At 37.0% G+C, this 20,217-nt stretch overlaps 1 protein-coding gene across 6 annotated transcripts in view; it reads right to left on the bottom strand.

Annotated features, from left to right (window-relative positions):
- Positions 1 to 3,176: 3,176 nt before the first annotated feature.
- The window catches only part of ZFC3H1 (zinc finger C3H1-type containing), a 42,146-nt gene continuing 25,105 nt past the window's right edge, over positions 3,177 to 20,217 (bottom strand). For 3 of the 6 annotated variants that reach the window (XM_051611172.1, XM_051611179.1, XM_051611189.1), the window contains exons 21-35: positions 19,436 to 19,619; positions 17,494 to 17,680; positions 16,820 to 17,011; positions 14,610 to 14,847; positions 13,394 to 13,499; positions 13,119 to 13,317; positions 12,559 to 12,653; positions 11,499 to 11,609; positions 9,136 to 9,240; positions 8,873 to 9,038; positions 8,059 to 8,159; positions 6,820 to 6,921; positions 6,165 to 6,204; positions 4,167 to 4,229; positions 3,177 to 4,041 (exon numbers count right to left, since the gene is read on the bottom strand). In XM_051611172.1, coding sequence (XP_051467132.1) covers positions 3,904 to 4,041; positions 4,167 to 4,229; positions 6,165 to 6,204; positions 6,820 to 6,921; positions 8,059 to 8,159; positions 8,873 to 9,038; positions 9,136 to 9,240; positions 11,499 to 11,609; positions 12,559 to 12,653; positions 13,119 to 13,317; positions 13,394 to 13,499; positions 14,610 to 14,847; positions 16,820 to 17,011; positions 17,494 to 17,680; positions 19,436 to 19,619 — 2,027 coding nt within the window. In that variant the 3' untranslated portion in view covers positions 3,177 to 3,903. Of the gene's footprint in view, positions 4,042 to 4,166; positions 4,230 to 6,164; positions 6,205 to 6,819; positions 6,922 to 8,058; positions 8,160 to 8,872; positions 9,039 to 9,135; positions 11,385 to 11,498; positions 11,610 to 12,558; positions 12,654 to 13,118; positions 13,318 to 13,393; positions 13,500 to 14,609; positions 14,848 to 16,819; positions 17,012 to 17,493; positions 17,681 to 19,435; positions 19,620 to 20,217 lie in introns of those variants that run through there. The other 3 variants (XM_051611198.1, XM_051611216.1, XM_051611208.1) reach the window with 3 other exon arrangements.

Genomic DNA, 20,217 nt, shown 5'->3' with positions numbered 1-20,217 from the left:
TGCAGTGGCAGTGGTTTGGTGCAGTTTATTGAAGACCTAGACTTTGTTGCCAGAAAGACTTAAAAGGCCAAATAATCACATCACTATTCATAAAGTAGCCATTCTGACCACAGAACAAATAGCAGCATAGTTTTATGTTTATGTTAACTTTATGTTGAAAGTTATTTTTCCTCTTGCTTGACTGAGTTTAGCCTTCCTTCCCAGTTACCCATCACTACTGCCTGTAATGGGAAAGTCATTTCTCAAAGAACAGAAGTCCTCGGGAGAGATGACCAATTTAAAAGACCAGTATCTAGATTAATTTAATACCCTTGGTTAAATTTAATTCTTCCTGGTGATGAATGAAGTTTTGCAAATGACAGAAAGAAACCACCTTGTTTGCTTCTTAAATGGAATGCCCTCCTTGTAACTACCAGAATAACAGAGCATGGAAAGGATTCAGTGGTAACCACAGACCTGTGGATGCACCAAATCCTTCCTGGCAGTTCTGTGTTGTGTTTCTTGCTTGGTGAAAAAAAAGTGTTTGTGCTGCTCTGAAAATCACACAGCTTCCTCATACTTCTTCATTCCAGCTCGTAAATCAACAATTCCCATTATGATTAGCCATGTTCGCATACCATCAAGCCAAGCCAAACTGGGTCAAAACAACACATATAAACTGGGAATATTTTAATTGAAACAATGTGGATTAAGACCAATGGAAGATGGAACACTGAGGGGTTTTAGTTCCCCTCCCCCATCTCAAAGTACATGAGAATCCATTAAGGCAGAGTACCTATAATTATTGATGAAAATTTAAAACTTAAGGTCTCCTTAGAAAGAGACACTAGGCCTTGTGTTATGAAGTCATTGTACTGCAAAGGACTTGCGCCAGTCCAAGGTGCAAGACAAGCCTAAGGTAAGGAATGTACAAGACAGCACTGAAAGTGTTGTAACCCTTGACAGTTTAAGCTTTTCTATATTTAACAGTAAGTAAAATAATACCCCAGTAAAAACAATACTGCAAGAGTTTAGGTGTTGCTGCAGAAAATTATAAATTGTTTGTCAGCAAAGTTCTAAAGACAAATTTTGAAAAAATATTTACCCACCTACAAGAACTTCAGAAAGCAGGATTCAGGGAACTACAGGCCTGTCAGCCTGTCCTTGGTGCCAGGGAAGGTTATGAAGTGTATCATCTTGAGTGCAATCATGTGGCATGTGCAGGACAACCAAGTGATCAGGCTCAGCCAGCATGGGTTCACGAAAGGCAGGTCCTGCTTGAGTAAACTGGTCTCCTTCTATGACAAGGTGACGTGCTTAGGGGATGAAGGAAAGGCTGTGGATATTTTTTACCTGAACTTCAATAAAGCCTTCACCACAGTTTCCCCACAACATTCTCTTGAAGAAACTGGCTTGATCATGGCTTGGACTGGTGTACTCTTCACTGGGTAAAAAACTGGCTGGACAGCTGGGCTCAAAGAGCTGTAGTGAATGGAGTTAAATCCAGCTGGCAGCCGGTCACAAGCGGTGTTCCCCAGGTCTGAGCGTTGGGGCCAGTTCTCTAATATTATCAATGATCTGGATGAGGTGAGGGGATTTGGTGCACCCTCAGTGTGTCTGCAGATGACACTAATTTGGAAGGGCTGATCTGCCTGAGGGTAGGAAGGCTGTGCAAATGAATCTCTACTGGCTGGATCAATGTGCCAAGATCAATTGTATGAGGTTCAACAAGGCCAAATGCCAGATCCTGCACAACAACCACATGCAACACCACAGGCTTAGGGAAGAGTTGCTGGAAAGCTGCCCAGAGACAAAGGACCTGGTGCCAGCTGAATATGAGCCAGCAGTGTGCCCAGGTGGCCAACAGAATCAGCAACAGTGTGGCCAACAGGACAGGGGAAGTGACTGTGCCTCTGTACTTGGCACTGGTGAGGCCACACCTTGAACAGTGTTCAGTGTTGAGCCCCTCACTACAAGACAGACATTGAGGTGCTAGAGTGAGTCCAGAGGACAACAAAGCTGGAGAAGGATCTCAAGCAGCTGAGGGAAGTGGGGTTGTTTAACTTGGAGGAAAGCAGGCTGAGGGGAGACCTTATCACTTCCTACAACTACCTGAAAGGAGGTTGCATCAAGGTGGTTGTCAAGTCTCTTCTCCTAAGTATCAAGGACTAGAGGATAGGACAAAAGGAAATGGCCTCAAGTTGCACTAGGGGAGGTTTAGATTAGGAAAGGATTCTCCACCAAAAGAGTTGTCAGACACTGGACCAGGCTGTCCAGGGAACTGGAGTCACCAGCCCTGGAGGTATTTAAGAGATGTAGAGATGTGGTGCATAAAGACATGGTTTAGTGGTGAACATGGCAGTGCTGGGTTAATTGTTGGACGTGATGATGCTAAAGGTCTTTCCAATCCAAACGATTCTATGACACCCTAAGTTTGAAGAAACTGGGCTTGAGTCAGCTTCTACAATACTGGATGTGTAGCCTGCAGGAAAACCTGGCCCTTAACATGTGTATTTGAGTCTTTACTTATAACTAATGTTTACATGTAAGCATTATCTTAAAAGGACTTCAGGTGCAGGATCACCCCTCCATCCCCCTAGACAAAAACCAGATATTCCCACTTTTCCCTGCTTTAAAGAGAGCTGCTTCATGTGTAAATTCAGAGAAAGTAAGGGTTTTGGAAGTTAGTGGAAGTTACATCACAAACTATTTCTCAAACATGAACACCACTTGTTCACTGTCATCTTCATAAGTCACATGCAAAAGGTACTATAACAATCTTTTGATATAATTTGGCACAGATGGAAAAACAGGTGGAAAGCCAGCCTGGTATGAACAGTCCCAGCACTGGTTCAGTGGGTTGACGGTATCTCTCTGCAATGTACATTTAGTGACTTTGAAAAGTGGGCCTGATTTTCATCAGTAAAATATACTTTCCGTTACTGAAGTGGTGTTACTGACAAATATTTGCTATGGGACAAACAACTGTGTACCTGAGGCAAGAGTTGGAAAAACCCATTGAGATGTAGTTACTCTACATCCATAAGAAGCAGCTTAACCACATTTGCCTACCTTTTGATCAAAATAACAAAAGACAACAGGTTGTTTTTTTTTAAAAAGGTCAGCTTGTATTGAAAATATCTCTGTAAAAACACCTGTAATACTACAAGGTAGTATCAATACAAAACAGATCAATGTTAACTTTCTTTAAACTGTTAAACTTTATTATAAATTAAATTTTCTTTACAAAAAAATTGCACATAATTGACCACTCTTAGGTTCTGATGCACTGGCATTTGCAATAGTTTCTTTAATCTTCAAGTTTAATAGTCTCTGCCGTGAGTCCAATGCAGAAAAGGGCAGTAAGCAACCCTCTTAGAGCCTTCAAGTGCAAGAAGCATACTTGTGGCCACGGCAGTTACACTTTCCTTAAGAGCGGCTGCTTTTGTTTTAAATCCTGTAATGAAAAAGTCTCAAAAAAGGTTTAAAAAAGGAAAAACCCAAAATGGACTACTTGCTTTTTACTGTAAACACAGCCCAGTAAATTAATCCCAAACACAGATCTCTCAGGCATCAGCGAGAGTGTCAAGTGAATCAGGAACAGCAACACAAAAAAAGAAAAAAAAAAAACAGAAAATAAAAGGAAAACATAAAAAAATAATGTCTGTCATTTTGATTAACTATACTTACGTAGATGACGTTATGAGAATCTGGCAGGGCCCAGAAGCAAGGCCAGACAGGAAGTTCATTTTTCCAGAGGTGGATCATGTTAATTGTTTCCAGGTTCAAGGAAAGCAGACTGGAGACTTGGTATGCTCAGCAATACTCATCTGCCTTACACAGATCTTAGGCATGGATCAGCCTGAAGAATCATTCAACTGATTTTGGCATTTAATAGGATTTATGGCTGACCGTACCCAGCGTTCAGTGATTCTTGCTTTCTGTTCTGTAAGTGTTTAAATTTAAAAGCTCATCTAGGCTGACTCCAACCTCTTGGCACTTGGAAACTAGTTTTCTCAGGTTATCAGTTTTACCTCCTCCTGATGCTTCAAACAAGAGTTGCTGTAAGAGATGGGGAAGCAGATATAAGATTTAGCCAAAGCTTGAGCATCACCACATCTATGGATATGGGATATGCAGAAAATTTAAATGAAACCTCAAACTGTATCATAAGGAGAAAACATTACATCTTTCCACAGTGTTGCACATAGAGGTAACTTCTGAAGGGCTCTCTGATATAAATGATGGACCTGTAAAATAAAAAGTATTAAAAGTCAGCACAATTTCATGCACTCATAATCAATGACTTGAAGCACAAAAATCTCTTGCACTAATTTAAAAAAAATTCAAAGTCAAGCATTAAATTGCTACTAAAAGCAAAGGCAAGTTTATGTCTGACCTTAATTCTGACCCTTGTATGCATATGATTAATTACATGAGGACATTCTATTTTTCTTCACAAGACTCTTGCCTCATTCATTGCACAGAATGGAACATGCTCAGGGAAGGAAGCAACTTACTGAATATTCTCTTTCACTAGTCAATATATAGACTCAGGGTCTTGCTTATTGCATACCACCCCAACCCTGCAATGAAAGCAACTCCTTCATAGGCTTTTTTCCCTTCAGCATCTATCTACCTGTGCTTTAACAATCAGTATGCATCTTTGCAACTCTAAAGAAAAAATGGTTTTCAGAGAGTTGTAATTTTAAGTATTTGTAGCCACTTTTATACTCTTTTAGCAAACCTTTACATGACCTCTGTAGGGAATAAAAGGTTCTCCAGGAACAGTAAATCCAGAATCTGAATCACAATTAAATTTTAAAACAATATCCTACTCATTTTCTGGAGTTATCTGGAATAGTCACTGATTCACATAAATAGCTGCAAGTGCTCACTACACCCCAAACTAAGCATTCCCCAAAAACCCAAGTGCACCACATGTGCTTACTTAAGTGATTTTACTCCATACCATATAGTCAGGTGAAGAAAAGCACCACATTTCTTCTGGGTGTAATGCAACTATGATGTTTTACCTATGCCTTTGTTCTAACTGGTTCATTTTAAGGATCCTCCTTTTGATTCATTTGAAATAGAGCTTTCTAACTTTCTAACCAAACAAACCAGAGACCTTCTAAGTCACTGGCCTCACAATAGGCAGTGCCTTAAAATGTCCATCTAATACAATGACTGAAGCAGTGCTCTGTGACTAATTACAGATTACACCAAACCATCAACACAGAGACAGAATTAAGCTTGAATAGGCAACCATGCCTTTGGTACCTCTGACTTTGAACTATTTGACCTTACAAGCCAAATAACTGTCTGCTTGCAGTGTGTTCTTTTTAAACATTCTAGCAGACAGTACAATGGGAAAGAAAATATTTAATATGCAAGTCCAACAATAGTCATGCTACCCATTATGAATCAGTTAAAGCTGAAATACTGTTTCAACAGAAAGACTACTGAGAGATAAGGATGCTGAGAATCAGCCACTACAAGAATAACACAAAACAAGATACAGGAAAGTGGCAGCAGCTCAGAAACACCACAAGCAAGTGCTGAGACACAAACCCAAGGCCTCATTATCCCCTCAATATGCAACATCTTTCCACTGGTAGAAAAGTATTTTGAAGGTAACAGCAACAATACCAGGAAGATCCATTCTGTTTGACTGAAAAGTGACTCAGCTGCTGTGCCAAAAGCCTCTTCTATTTGTATATAGAGTCCTAAAAATATTTCCTTCTCCAAAGTACCAAATAAGTGAATTTGTTATCTTTGGAGAAGGAGACCTGATGTCTTTGGTGGGGTCAGGAACTACTCAAACTCGAATCACACATTTAGCTTGTAAAGATAGTCCTTAGCATGTTCCAGCACAAAAATCCTTCCTTCCCTCTACTTCAACGAGCAATCTCATCCAGGCCAAAAAAAAAAAAAAAAGGAAGAACACAGCCTCCCTATGGTAAGGGAAAGATACACCAAAACAGTAGGCCCAAGCAGTCATAATACAATCCATGCTACCTTGATTGCAAAGGTATTTATCATACTTGAGGCAAATGCTTTGGTTTTTTTACACACAGTATTTCAACTACGTAGAAATCCTGAGTTTAAGAGATGACCATTGCTTTGAATAAAGTTTTACAAAATATTATAATTATTTATTTTAGGAAGTTGTGCTGACTTACTTCTCTTTGTCCCATTAGAAAGCACTCGGCAGCAATGGCTCTGAGGAAAAGAAATATATAAAAATATTTATTCTTGAATTATTTTATATGCCATTAGTGGCATAACACTGACTGTGGAATGGAATTACGAATTCCTTGAGAAGAAACTGACTAACTTCCAATGATGTTATTCTACATGAAAAAATAAAGATAGCCATTTTTTAAAAACAACCTTACATGAGCAAGACATTTCAGTGGTTCCCCATTATGAACAAACACTGAAGAAAAAGATCAGTTCAGCATCACTGGATAATGGAGATTACTGCTATTGTGATATATAAAGGGGAGGGTAGAGAGGGGGAGACAGAAGTCAATAGTTGAATTAAAAAAAACAACTTGTAAATAACATAATTCATATTTATCTGCATAATATCCATTCACATAAGTTTTCCCAAGAGAGAAAATAATGTTCTCATTTTAAAGAAGTGACAGTACCTTTGTCTCTTGTAACAGTACCTTTGTCTCTTGTAACAGTTACTGTTTCAATAATAAGTTAATGAAAGAGAGACTTCCAGTACAAGCCCAATTGGAAGGACATGTCAAATTTACCTTTGTGATGTAAATCTTATAAACAAAAGCAATATCTATGAAAACAGATGTATGACTGTTGCATTACATTTTCCAGATGGCCAGGCATGTTGGGATATTATATGTAAACATCTTGGCTTGCAGTTTCAGAATTTGAACATTGCTCTCCTCCCAGTATTGCAGAAGCAGTCTGTAAAAGGCATTCATGAGAAAGGAACACTGCTCTAATCACTGGGAACAGAAAAGCAATCCAAAGATACAAACACATTACACAAAATGTTATACCTAATGTGAGCCAAGAATTGCAGGTAGGAAAACACCCAAGCCACCATATACAATATTGACTGCACATGCTCTCAGAAACAAAACTAAGAAGTTAAAATATACTTTCAGAGAATACTAAGAAGTGTGAAACCAGAGAGAAAACATCTTGGCACATGGCAAGATCCATTTTTAGCATGCACAAGGGAACCACATATTTGAAAGAAGGCAAATTAGTTTTATAGTCATGTGGCTAGGAGATACTGTTCAGTTGATCCTGCTCACCCATTTCATGTAGTAGCAACATTGTCTAAGGTAGCTGCAAGTTCCATCTAGATAGAATCGCAACTTGGTTTAAAATGAAGCCATTCAGCTTGATGTGCCCAAGGCAGGTGTCACACTCTCCCCATGCCCCCAACCACACACATTTAAAGTCTTGCTTTAAATTCTTTGGGGTCATTGTTGATGAAGAACAGTAAGTGCCTGGGGACTTTTCAAAATTATTGAATCACATGTTCATAAGTTCACCGCAGCTGAAGATGGTAAAACACACACTCTCTAATCTTGGAAGAGTGTCTTTTGAAATACTGTTCAAGTAAGACTCAGTGTGATGCTTATATTAACTGTTTTTGTTTCCCATAAGATTTTTTCCAAAATTAAGAACGTTATATCTTGGCTAAATAATTGTCAAGTTAAGCCTTAAGGTAACACTGCTACACACTGGTGTATTAATGTCTATTTGTTCTATGCTGGAACTATAAAGAGATTGTTAAGTAACAACAAGATTTTACTATGTATCTGACATTTCTCTACATATTTGAAACTTTGACCATTTGTAACTCTGCACTGTACATGATGGGTAATTCCTGTATAACTATAACCTTTCTGTAAACAGAACAGAACCCTGTCAAGTACGAGAAAGATTCAGATCATGTCAGAAGGCACAATATGCCTTAGGCACAGGAGGAAGTTTTACTTTTGCACCAGAAAGCAAAACATGTATATCACACACACAAAAAAGGTAGCTAACCAGCTGATTGTCTTGATTACAAGTATTTTTACATACCTCAGTGCAAGTCCTGGATTAGCAGGCATGGTAGAACAAAACCGTTCCAAGGTTTTGGAATGCTGAGATTTTGGAATGCAGCTCAAATAAAAAAGAATTACCTGTAGAATTTGAATTATAAACATTAATCCACTTTATAGATGTCTTATTTTGCTAAGAATAATGGAATGACAAACTATGAACGCTATGACTACAGTGAGTGTACCTACAAACCTTATCCCTTTAAGGGTACAGAAAACATTTCTATAGTAAAAAATGACTGTCAAGTTGCTAACACCATATATTTAAGTCCTACTCTGCAAGTAGTGTGAGAAATGCACTGGATGCTAGCAAAACAAGACCCAGGATTTCTATAAGCTTTCTGTCTAAGTGCTCAAGTTGGTTTTAGTTCTACTTTATTTCTCTTGTTTCCCAACTACAGTAATTTCTATGCTCAAAACCAACAGCTTAAGTACTGTTTCCATCTGCCAGTGTTAAGAGCTATGCAGACCCCTCTTGCTCATCCATCTCTGCCCTCCCTTTCACCTTTTCTCTATGGAAGAATAGTTTACCACTAAAAGCTGTATTCACCGTATTAAAGCGTGCCATAATCAAGTTTCACTTTGCCTTACATACCCTTTATTCAAAAGGTCACTACTAAGTCTTCTGCTCAGAACAATACTCTCTCCCTCAGATACTTTTTTCTTCTACTGATTCCTAGCTCTCGATGTTCACATACAACTGGTGCTGTATTCAATAAGTAAATTACAGGTACCTGCTAACAAGATCATCAGTCTCTTTGTTTAATTAAAATCATCCACAGACACATTTTTACCTTATTATGAAACTCATAATTGGTCCAATAATCAGCAGTACTAAAAGGAATTGGGTAACGTGTGGGGACTGTAACCAGACATCTGTTCACTAGGTCAGTAAAAAGCTTGAATTCTTGAACTTTGTTGTTGGATCCAACAACTTTGCTATTGATAAAAACAAGGTAACTGGAAGGAAAAAAAAAAACAAAAGAATAAAGATGGATCTGTTAGCCTTCACTTTATAGCTTTGAGACTAATGTACTTTCCTCCCTTAAGAACTTACTCTAGCCAGATGTTCTGAACAGTTTCCTGCTGCATCACTGCCCCCAGAGCTGCTTCATAAGCATCCAGTGCTTCACCAACACTTGCATGAAGAGACTGGCACAAACTGTTTATATTCAAAGTTAGAAAGTGTTGTATGTCACAAACAATGTATGTTCTTACATACTAACATAAGAAACAATGAAGAATTTTCCATTCTGAGATGCAAGAAAACAGTGGTTTTGCCTTGGCAGCATTATAGACTAATTTATCAGTCAATTTAAATAAACGGGTAAGTCTCAACTGCAGATAATAAACAATACAGACACCATGCAGTTTAAAATGCAACTCCTAACTTAAATAGAAATTAACTTTTATTAATTGTCTTCTACTCTTGTAAAGTTTCCTTTTACTAAACTTTATAATAGGGGTGCTCTGACTGCTACAGAATGGAGACAAGTCTTGAGTTTCCATTTGGAAAGCTCCAGAACAATACATTTCAAAAGTCATATTAAAACCACTTGAGAAATGGTATCAGACTGTAAAAATAAAAGTAGGGTTCTGAGACAAATACTACTGAGGACTGGGGGCAGAAATATGCTGGTCATGTCAGGAAAAAGAAATGACAAGAATAATCAAAGAAAACCTGAATTTTGTTCCACAGCTCCTGAAAGAAACATGTGGTCAGGCCTCACCAGAGGCAGCAATAGACACATTTTTTTGACTCTGATTCAGTGAATAATCCTTATTTCAAAGTGTAAAGTAACAGTGAAAAAGGGTAAGAAAAAGGTATGTTCAGTATGTTGTAAGAGGGGAAAAAATTCTAATAAAGAGGAAGACTGCAGAAATGTAAAGTCAAGACAGGACCAATGTTGATACATTAGAACCCTCCTGACTAGGATTATGTACTCAGAGTGCCTGATTCTACTCCTGCTTTCCCCAAGAACTACAAACTAAATCACAAACTTGCTACTCTCTCTAAAAAATTGTGTGCATACAGTTGTGCACACACAATTATCTTTCCAGGTAAAACGCGGCTCCTTGAGTTTGAGGTTTTGCTGATTTCAATCTGACTGCTTTTACCTAGTAGAAGTGAACTTACGTCTTCTGTTCTCTGTACCTGAAAAAAGGAAAGACATACATAGGCCCAAAGACCTCAGCACTTACTGTAACAAAACTCAACCAAAGAAGCACTCTATTAGCATTGAAAGCAACTTAGGCATGTGCTTCAAGAACACTGCTTTTCCTCTTAGAGACAGATGCTAAAATACAGAAGCATCTGAGCTTAACTTAAGGTTCCTAATGACTAAACAGTGACCTCAAGTGACTTCCTAACAATGATTCCACTGTGCAAGTATCAAACTTAAAACTATGAGGAACATTAATTATTTTCGAAATAAACAATTCATTTAAATTTGTATTACTGGACAATATTAAAAAGAAAACATCAAGGTAAGTTAATTGAAACCTTAACTAAAAGTTTTCTTTAAAACCATACGTTTTATTTGTTTATAAAAGTTTTCCACCAATTAATAACTAAAAGCAACCGTGGTGAAGGAGTTCTGACTCATCCCCATTCAGTATATGAAGCACTATCATCTCTGCCCCCCTTACTTACCTGAAAAGCCAAACAGCTACTTGTGAAGACTGACCAACCTAGACAGTGAACTCGCAAACTTCTTAGACTAAGTCAGCATCTTAGCAACCACAGTTATACTAGCATAAGTTATAGGTGACTAATTCTTTGGGGTGCTTGACATTCATAGATAGTGCTGCTATCAAAACAAACAGTGGAAGAAACAAAACAAACCAAAAAGATTGTGTATACATGACAAAGATCTGTCACCTTTGCAGTCTCTCACAGAGGAAAAAGTCATTTTGCTGTATTACTTTGCTACTGAGGGGCATCTGTGGCTAGCTCCAGCTTTTATAGCCTGTTGATGGAAGCTCCGTAAACAGCTGAAACAGTAAGTCAAGAAAGGTGGAGACACCAGGGCTACACAAAGTTAAACTAAGTGGGGGAACAACTGTAAAATAGAGACAATATAAAAGCCAGAAGAAAGAACACTACTAGCAGGAGCAATCTAATGCAAAAGTAAAACAAAAAATCATTCTGCAAAATGAACACACCTGTTCCTATCCCCAGAGGGCAGAATTTCTGAAAGATTTCTCAAGTGGAGAATTTAAGTTAGTTTGCAATTCATAGTTCTGTAAAACTGTCTCTGTTGTGCAGCAGGCAGGCAGGTTCTCTAAGGACTGGCAGATCATTTACTGAAAGAACCCAAAGTGATACACCCTTAGGCAAATAATGAATGTTCTGCTTTTGAAAATGGAATTCACTCAGATCCAACAGCTGTTTCTCAGAAATACTTCAGGAAGTCTCACCAGTAGATCTGCCAGAGATAAGGGATTTGCTGGTTTACAACATCATCTGTAAGATGTTCTTTATAGAGAGGTGATGTAAATTCAATTGGCATTGGAAAATTCAAGAGATATCTGTAAGAGAAAGAAGTAGCAGTACATGAGAATATCCCTCTACATGGAAGAGTCATGTGTGGATGTAACAATTGGCTCCAAAATCCTGTGACAGTAGGACATGTTAAAAAATACACTTTGCCTAGATTTTACTTTAACTCTATCCAGGTAGAATTTATCCAGAAAGCATTATAGGGAAATACAGGAATAGTTTACATAGAAAGCATTTACTCTCTCATTATGTACAAAGTTAAATACTGCTTTATATCTCAGATCCCCTTTCCCCACATCAAGTAAGGTATAATCATCTACCTACAGTCAGCTAACTGGCATTGCCAGTACTAAATTTAAGGTAGAGAAATGTAAGCAGGAATAACTAACACCTAACTTGCAGATAAAAAAAATTCAAAGCCTCATCTGCACAAGCTGTAGCACAGAAGGTCTTCCTTTGAAGGCCTTCAGAGGCATTTATTTTGACTACAAGGAAATTTTGTATTTCAAAACTTACAGAAGTTTCTCGATTTGATTCAAAAATCAGCAGGTTAGATACGAACTTGTGCCTTATCAGAAATAATAATCTGCTTATTAACAGCTTAATCTCTGGATTGAGGTAATTTGCTAGGTCTAAATATAGTATTTTAGGTATGCAATTTTAGGCTTCTAGTTTTGAAAAAAAAAAATGACAACAAAAACCCAAAACAACTCTGGTATACATATGACAGATTTCCATTCCTAAAACCTAGACATTAAACTTGCTGGCTGCTTCATCTTTAAATGCATGTGGTTTTATGACTTAGTGTATATGCAAAATCAGAAGTACAAACTTCATAAACTACAAAATTGTAATTCACTAAGGTTTTCACAAAACATGTCAAGCTAAAAACAGAATTTAGAAGTTCTGGACTGTCTTGTTCTTTAAGAAAATACCAATATTACAAAAATTTAAATAGAAAAAATATTCTAAATGTACCTTAAGAGATCCATGGGACCATGCTGTTGGCATGTATTCTCAAAGAAAGCTGCCACAAAATCTTGCAACAGTGGAAGAATACTGCTTGGCCTTTCCTGTTTCAGGTTTTTTTAAAATAAAACAAAAAAGAAAATCAGCCAGAAAATGACAAGAGCAATTTAAGCAAAATAAAAACAAGTGGCTTGTCCATCTCTGCAATGCTCCATTGTCTTCATTTTCTCAAAAATGAAGTTTAACTGGGTCAGTCAGCCAGTAGCAGCAAAAAAGCTGGAAAGGTATTAGAATGTTTACTGCTCATGTCTACTATTCTTGAGTAAGGATAACAACACTGGATTAGAGCACAATCCTAATTATAAATTTAGTATTTTATGTAATTCCTTTGATTATCTCTCATCATGTCACTAATCTTGCCAATTCTATTTTTGTCCATCTATATAAAGGAGAACTAGATTTAATAAATTGCTTAATTATATTTTTATAAAGTGTTTGAAATAACACATGAAATTCAAACTTTATAAAGCCAACAGACCAACAAAAGGAGTTCTGGAGTGGAATATTACCTGTGAAATAAGGAATTTACACAACTGATAAAAAATTTCTGCATTCTGAGGATTCTTCTCAAATGCTCCAATCCACACTTTGTAGGCACTGTCACTCTGCCCCATCTGCAAATACAAGGCGGCCAAACTCTCCAAGAGCTGACAGTTGTCTGGGCAGAGCTCCAATAAAGATCTACAAAGTTCTATCGCAGGCTCCCACCTTCAAGAAAAGTAAAGGTAAGTTTTCAAAAAAGCAGAGTTGAGCACTCCAGTTGAAAATGTCTGAAACATCCTACCTTTCCAGAAGTTTCAGCAAAGCTATCTTGTTTCGGTAGAGAGGAAAGCAGATAGCTATTCTCTTGTCAGCCTCTAGACTTTCATCAGCACATGTTTTGACCGCATCTTCAAAACAAAGAAGTATAGAATCAAGCCTTTATACCTCAATCAATGCCAAAATTACATGAAGCCGTAACATAATGAAAACATGTAAGTGTGGAAAGATATTTCCAAGGGTGCTGCTTCTGCAAATTATTTTTTGGAAAAGCTTTTTAACACTTACCACCACAATGCGAAGACAAAAGGTCTTCTGGAAGCTTAATCCCTCATTTATTTAAAAAAATGGAAATATCCTATCAAGTGTTAAAGCCACACTACAGATAGCCGTAGTGTTTCACTACATTCAAAGCTACATTACAGACAGCAGTAGTGTATCACTACATTAAAAGCTACATTTAGAACTATCTTCCAGGACTTTCGGCGTAGTTGCTGAAAGCTATTGAGACAAAAGCTAATATTGGATATTATTTTTTTTTCTCAGCACAATAAAGTTACCCAACAACAAACCCTCCATAAGGAACCACCCCATAATCACAGCTAGACTGCCTTCATTCCCACAGTTCAGCTACTCAATCTATCTCAGTATTCCCACACTGCCTCACCACCTGAAGCATAGATACATTGTCAGTGGCAATTCCATATTGCTGCTGGCTAATACTAAGTACTGACATTTATACAATGCTACTACAATGTCTACGTCTGTTAGCACCGCAAGTCAAGAATTCAATGTCTACTATTATCTTCATTTTACATCTTTAAAAAATAATTTGATTTACCTGAATGAAGACTAACACATGTAGCTCTGCCTCTTCTAAAGACATATGCTAATCTTCCAGGAAAGTAAATTATGAATAGCCACATCCCATTGAGGAGAGGGAGGGCAAGAGAGAACAACAGAAGCTTGGCTTTATGCTCACATAAGCCCAAACCTATCAGTGTCATACTGTCACAAGCCATTGGTCTTGATCTTGGTAAGAGTATCATAATTCAGAGAAAACGCTATGGCTCTGAACCATAGATAAACTCACATAGACTTTCCTCACTGTTCTGTTCAAATAAAGGTAAAATATTCACTGGACTAATCTCAATGGCTTAATGTATTCATTCCCGAAGTTGAATAATATTACTTGATTTACAACAAGCAATGTATTAAATAGTTTACCTCCTTAAACTTACCTTCAAACATAGCTAAAAGCACATCAGGATCAGTCTTCACATCTTGAACCGTTTGCCATGGTATTAAAAATGGCTCTTTGGTCATGAGCCTTGAAGGACTGACATTAGCTGGATCATAGAACTTGACTGGGAGAACACCAAATTCAATCAGATGTATGTACGCCAGCCAAGCCAAGCAACGGTCACTGACACACAGGCGTTCTGATACCATCTTTTCATTTGCTGATTTTAAAGCATTCTGTAAAGGTGAAAGGAAATACATTATATTTCAACCATAAAATCTTCAAGATAGAAGGCAGAAAAAAGGAAAGGAAGAGAATGAGTAATTTTTTTATATTCTCAGATCTTTTCCATAGAAAACAGGAACTAATTCTTTACATGAATCATATTTGGCTTCTTATGTGACTGTATTCAAATGGTATGTGTAATTTCTAGTAACAGGTTCAGAGAAACTGCAAAAGACTGTTATATTGAAAAGTTAACAAAGACTTCGAAAACATGCATGTCCCAGCATGCGTTCCATTTTTCCACTTAATTCTTGGGACAATTACTTCCAGTTGCTCAGAAATAATACATTAGCTCTAGAGGCAACTCATCTTCAAGTCAGATTCAGCTTGCTATGTCCTACTGGGCTTTGTGGTTTTGAGGTTTTTTTGTTTGTTGATTTTTTTTGTTGTTGTTATTTTTTAAATTAAGTTCTAGTTATAGAGCTACTAAGTTACAGTTACCTAAGTAACTGAAAGCAACACCACCTCTAGAGAAACTGTTTTAAAAAACACATTGGAAATATTACCAAGAACAAGGATACTACTTCAAATTTTCCTACCAGTCACTTGCAAAAGTAGAATAGCCCCACTAAACTGGCAGATCCCAAATAAAATCATTACAGTATGCAATTAGACAAAGTCTAAACTCTATTGCTCCTAAACCAGAACAGAATCTCATGGCTAGTCATGTGCCAACATTTTTCTGAGTAAGTGCAATACAATCAAAGAATGCTCTTTCAAGGAAATGAAAGCAGTTGCAAATTTAGGCAAAAATCAGCAGGATGCTTGTCCTTTAATAGGCAAAATCTGAAGTTTCAACAATATTTTACTGAATCATAAAAATATTTACTTCAGAAAACTTGCTTTCAAGTTTCCAGAGAAACATATTGATCCTCACTCTTCACTAGCATTTATTTAGAAATTATCTTTTCTCCAATACAGGTAAATAATATCTCCCCAAGACATTATTTTCAACTACACATTTCAAATGAAAATTTAAAAAAAATAAATGTTTGGTTTTTTGATGAAGCTTTGGGGAAACGTTAAGAGAAACCAACCCATGTTATTCCTTCATAAACACTAGATTTCCATATCAATTCAACACAAACTTCCTTCTTTTTGTTCACTCAGTCAAACACTGAGTTACATTGATCAGTGCTACTGTGTTCAGAACAGGTTTTGGAGACAGTCAACACAGCATTACACTTTTCTGTTTGAAATGGAGCTAGAAAAAAGCAGTACTGCCTTATACCACACAACTGAGAAAACATGTTTTAGGGCGTCGTAAGCAAGAGGTGCCACCTGCTGGTAGGAATGAAAAAGCTTGCAATTGGAACTACAGCAGCTCACATTTTTAGTAGGAGCTGATGTCAAAGCTTAATTTCTCACCTTCATCCACCACTTCTATTGTTTACAGAATCGGAACAGTGATCTAAATTATTACTTTAGTCATATTAAAAGCCTGAGATAACTTCAGAGTCACGGTATCAATAAAGTCTGATACAACGGTCTCCAAATTTTGGAGTAGGGCAACACTGCTGGATAACATCATGCTGTATCCTTCTCCAAGAACTACTAGCTTGATCATTTCTATAGCAGTAAACACCTGACTACCTGAGGCAAGGCATTCCTCACAGGCTCTTCACTGCAGGAAAGCGTTCTACAGCTTCCCCATAACCAAGAGGTAAAGCAATTTCCTAGGAATTATTTTGAGATTTAATGGTCTAGGCTACTAGCTACACAAGAAAAGAAAAACAGGTATCGAAAACCGCAAACGTTTTCACAATTGTCATTGTAAAATGACAATGTATCTCAAAACAGAAGTCTCTAGAAGAACTCCTTCAGTAAATAAAGGTACAGTTCTTCTGAAGACTCTTCAGAATCACACACATTAGAAAGGTGCAGGTACGAAGACAATTCCTGGGGTGATAAACTCCAAGGTACCTGTAGCAGAACAAGTGCATTCTGATGTCTTCCTGTAAACAGGCTTAAGTGAACCCTGTATAGGAGGGTCTCCAGCAGCTGAAAGGACAGGAGATTTGGATTTTCTTCCCACCCTGACACTTCCATAAGGAACTGTAGCATCCTTCCACATACATAGTCTTTTGCATCAAAGGAATTCTCCAAATTCAAAAACTAGAGAGAAACAATTCATATTAATAATGAATTATTATAATCAGAATACTAGCAAAGCTTTTAGGTTAAAGTTTAAAATCACATGAATCACAAGCTTCAGATCTTGTAGGTCTTTCATAGATCACAAAGTCTTTCACCACCCTATTAACCCTATTTCCCTCCTTCAAACCAAATTTTCACATTAAACTTCAAAAAACACTGTGTAAACATTAAAGATCAAATAGTCAAAATTAAATTTTGCAAGTTTAAGTAACAAAAAGAAATGCAATATAAATTTTAAATAACTTATTACCTGAGGAGAAGTGATGATTTAGACAAATATCCTGCAAACATAACTTTGAATTGCTTCATTTTCTGAGCAACTTTTGAGTTCTAAAGAAGCTAGGTGTTTTTCATTTCACACTTCTGTCACACACACTGGCTTTCTACAGCAGAAAATGCACTTATATAAACAGTTTGCATATGCTTGTCTTTTTACTTACTGTCCACCAGATTTGGTAAGAGGGGGCATATTCCACTGCTGTTTCACACATTTCCTGTATCTCCTCCTTAGTTCCTCTCTTTGAGAAAAGTCTGAGGTAGTGACACCAAATTTCAGGGTTTTCTTTATTGTTCTCAAGGGCTCGAGCCAAAACGTTTAAAGTAGAATCTAAACACTCAGAGGATGAGCTGTAAAAAATTAAGAAGCCACTCACATCAACTGTGTTTGAATTACAACTGACAATATCAATTATGAAAAGGCATGCTTATGATTAGAAAGAATTGACACAGGCAGCCTTTTTTAACATGTGCTGTCCTCTAGTATGAAATTTTCAAAGTTCCAGTAAATTTTCATCCTTTAAAGATTATTATTAGGTGCAATTATCACAGTGCATGGAAAAATAAGGAAAGGAGTGACTAGTGCTCTAGGAAAAGAGTGCCAATTTGAGGAAGTGTCAAATTTAATTGAAAATGTAGAAGATTCATCTGTAAGCAGAAGTCTCAAGCAACAATCATATAAAGGCACTTATATCATACAGACTTAAAAACTTAGGTAGAAATTTCAAAGGCTTACTAAATATTTGTTACATTTTTAATTCACTTTCTACAATCATCAAATATAAGTCTTTATTGTCAATTTCTCTATATGTCTTGCAGGTTTTCTCTGCCTCTAAACCATTATTTTTTTTTTTCTTTTTCAGGTAACTATTATGGGATAAATACCAACAAAGTAATACAAGATTAGCTCAAATAACTGACTGCAAACTACACAGCTGAGCTTCAATTCAGAAACAAACTTCCATAAAATAACAGAAAGCTTCTGAGGTGACATTTATTCTGAAAACAACTTTGGAAATTACTCTACATGGACATTTATGAGAAGAAAAACACACCCCCCAAAAGAAAACCAATACAGTTAACCATGTGTAAGCTTGAAGCCTTCCCAACCCCTTCTATCACCACTACCACCTACCAAACCCCCCCCAGTTTCTCCAGAGAACTGAGGCAGCTACTTTAAGAAAAGGATTAATTTCTTCCATTAGATTTTCTCCCTTATTTTCTCTGTGTTTTTCTGAGTATGCTTCGGAAAGTGTGCTGTTCTCATCCTGCAACTTGCTGGTAGCGTTTTTTTTTTTTGAGTACTGGCCTTTACAGTTCTATCCCTTGTGGTGTTCAGGCAGCTACTAATATAGCTAAACTAATCTTTTGCTACATTTTCCATTACCCGCAGTTTACACAAGGCTTTTAAATGAGGACTGCTCTTCTACAACCCCTTTCCTCCCTGCTGAAGTTGCTTAAGCTAGTACCTCACTATTAAAATCAAAGCCAATCTCTAGAATGATACTATTATGACAGAATTCCTACCAAAATTATCCAATTGCCAATAAAAACATGGTACCCTGCAGAATAATTTAAAGAAACAGAAACTCGAGAAAGTTAGAAATCCAAATGTTTAAAAATTACAAACAAAGAAACTGAGTGCTCTACTGGGCTGTTTCTACAGGGATTAAATCACATAGCAAAACTGTGTAAGAAAGCTTTCTGATCAAAGTTATTTCAAACATTATTCCAGCCATTCACTCTGCAGAAGAGAAACTGATCTGAGTTTATTGGTCCAGTACTTTATCATTTAAAGTACAACATTCCACTGTAATCTTGGGAATACATTAGGCTGTACACTTTTCAAACAATTATTCTACCTACACTACTTTCCATCAACTTCTGTTCTGAATGAGAACTTACTGAAAGAAAAACCAACAGTGTAATGTATTACTAACATACTATACTGCATACAGTAGGAAATCTAATCAATTTCTTAACCTGCTTCTAAGTAGTAAATTATTTGTGACATTGTTGAAAAAAGTTCTTAAACATCAGAAAGTGAACTTCACCATAGCAGCATGGGTAAAGCACAAAGTTAAATCTAAACCATAGCAGACTTACCCTTCATTTTGGTTCAAGTATTTGTATGCAAGTTTAATCCAAAGCTGTACATCACAGGGGTTTTCTTGGACACTTGCCTCCAAGTTGGAAATGTCATCAGTCTCACTTGTAAAATACCGGACATCATCTGGAGTCACCACAGCATCAAGAGCTGGAGCTCTTTTTTTATGTTCTGTGGGATGTGCTGCAAATAATTTATTTTTTTTCAATGTTTCTTTTCAAAACATAAGTGACGCATAAGATTAGAACTCACACAAGGGTTGGCATGTATATATTTCAAGTATAAGCACTGACCAGAGTAAGTTACGGTTAATTTCACCATCTTCTAAAACTTAGAATTGCGTCGTTTTTAGAAAGCTGGTGATATTTCAAATGTGAAGGCAAGAAATAAACAGCAGTTAAAGGCTGCTTTGATCAACAGACACAAACTAAGGCAGTTCATCAGGCAGCATTTGAAAATAAGGCACATCTGACAAATAAAAATTTATCCCCATTCTTAGTCTCTAAAAATCCTTTTTACGGGATTTGCTAACAAATCCTAAAGCTCCCACTTGCATGAGTCACATGTGAAACCCTGATGCCCTAGCAAGCTTTCAAGTGTCAAATGCCATCTAACAGCAGCTTATTTTAACTCCTGACCTCAACACGCTTAAGATAACTGAAGGGAACACTTGAAGTTTTACTACTTATGGGAGGGAAATTACTTAAATGCTTACTTACTACTGGAAGGTAAAAACTAAACTAAAAAAGAAATCCTAATGGCTTACAGACAAAGCTGAAAC

This window comes from Apus apus, chromosome 1 (assembly GCF_020740795.1).
Source record: "Apus apus isolate bApuApu2 chromosome 1, bApuApu2.pri.cur, whole genome shotgun sequence".
NCBI classification, from domain to species: domain Eukaryota; kingdom Metazoa; phylum Chordata; class Aves; order Apodiformes; family Apodidae; genus Apus; species Apus apus.
The sequence above is the reverse complement of the archived record's forward strand: the minus strand, read 5'-3'. Positions and strand labels throughout refer to the sequence as shown.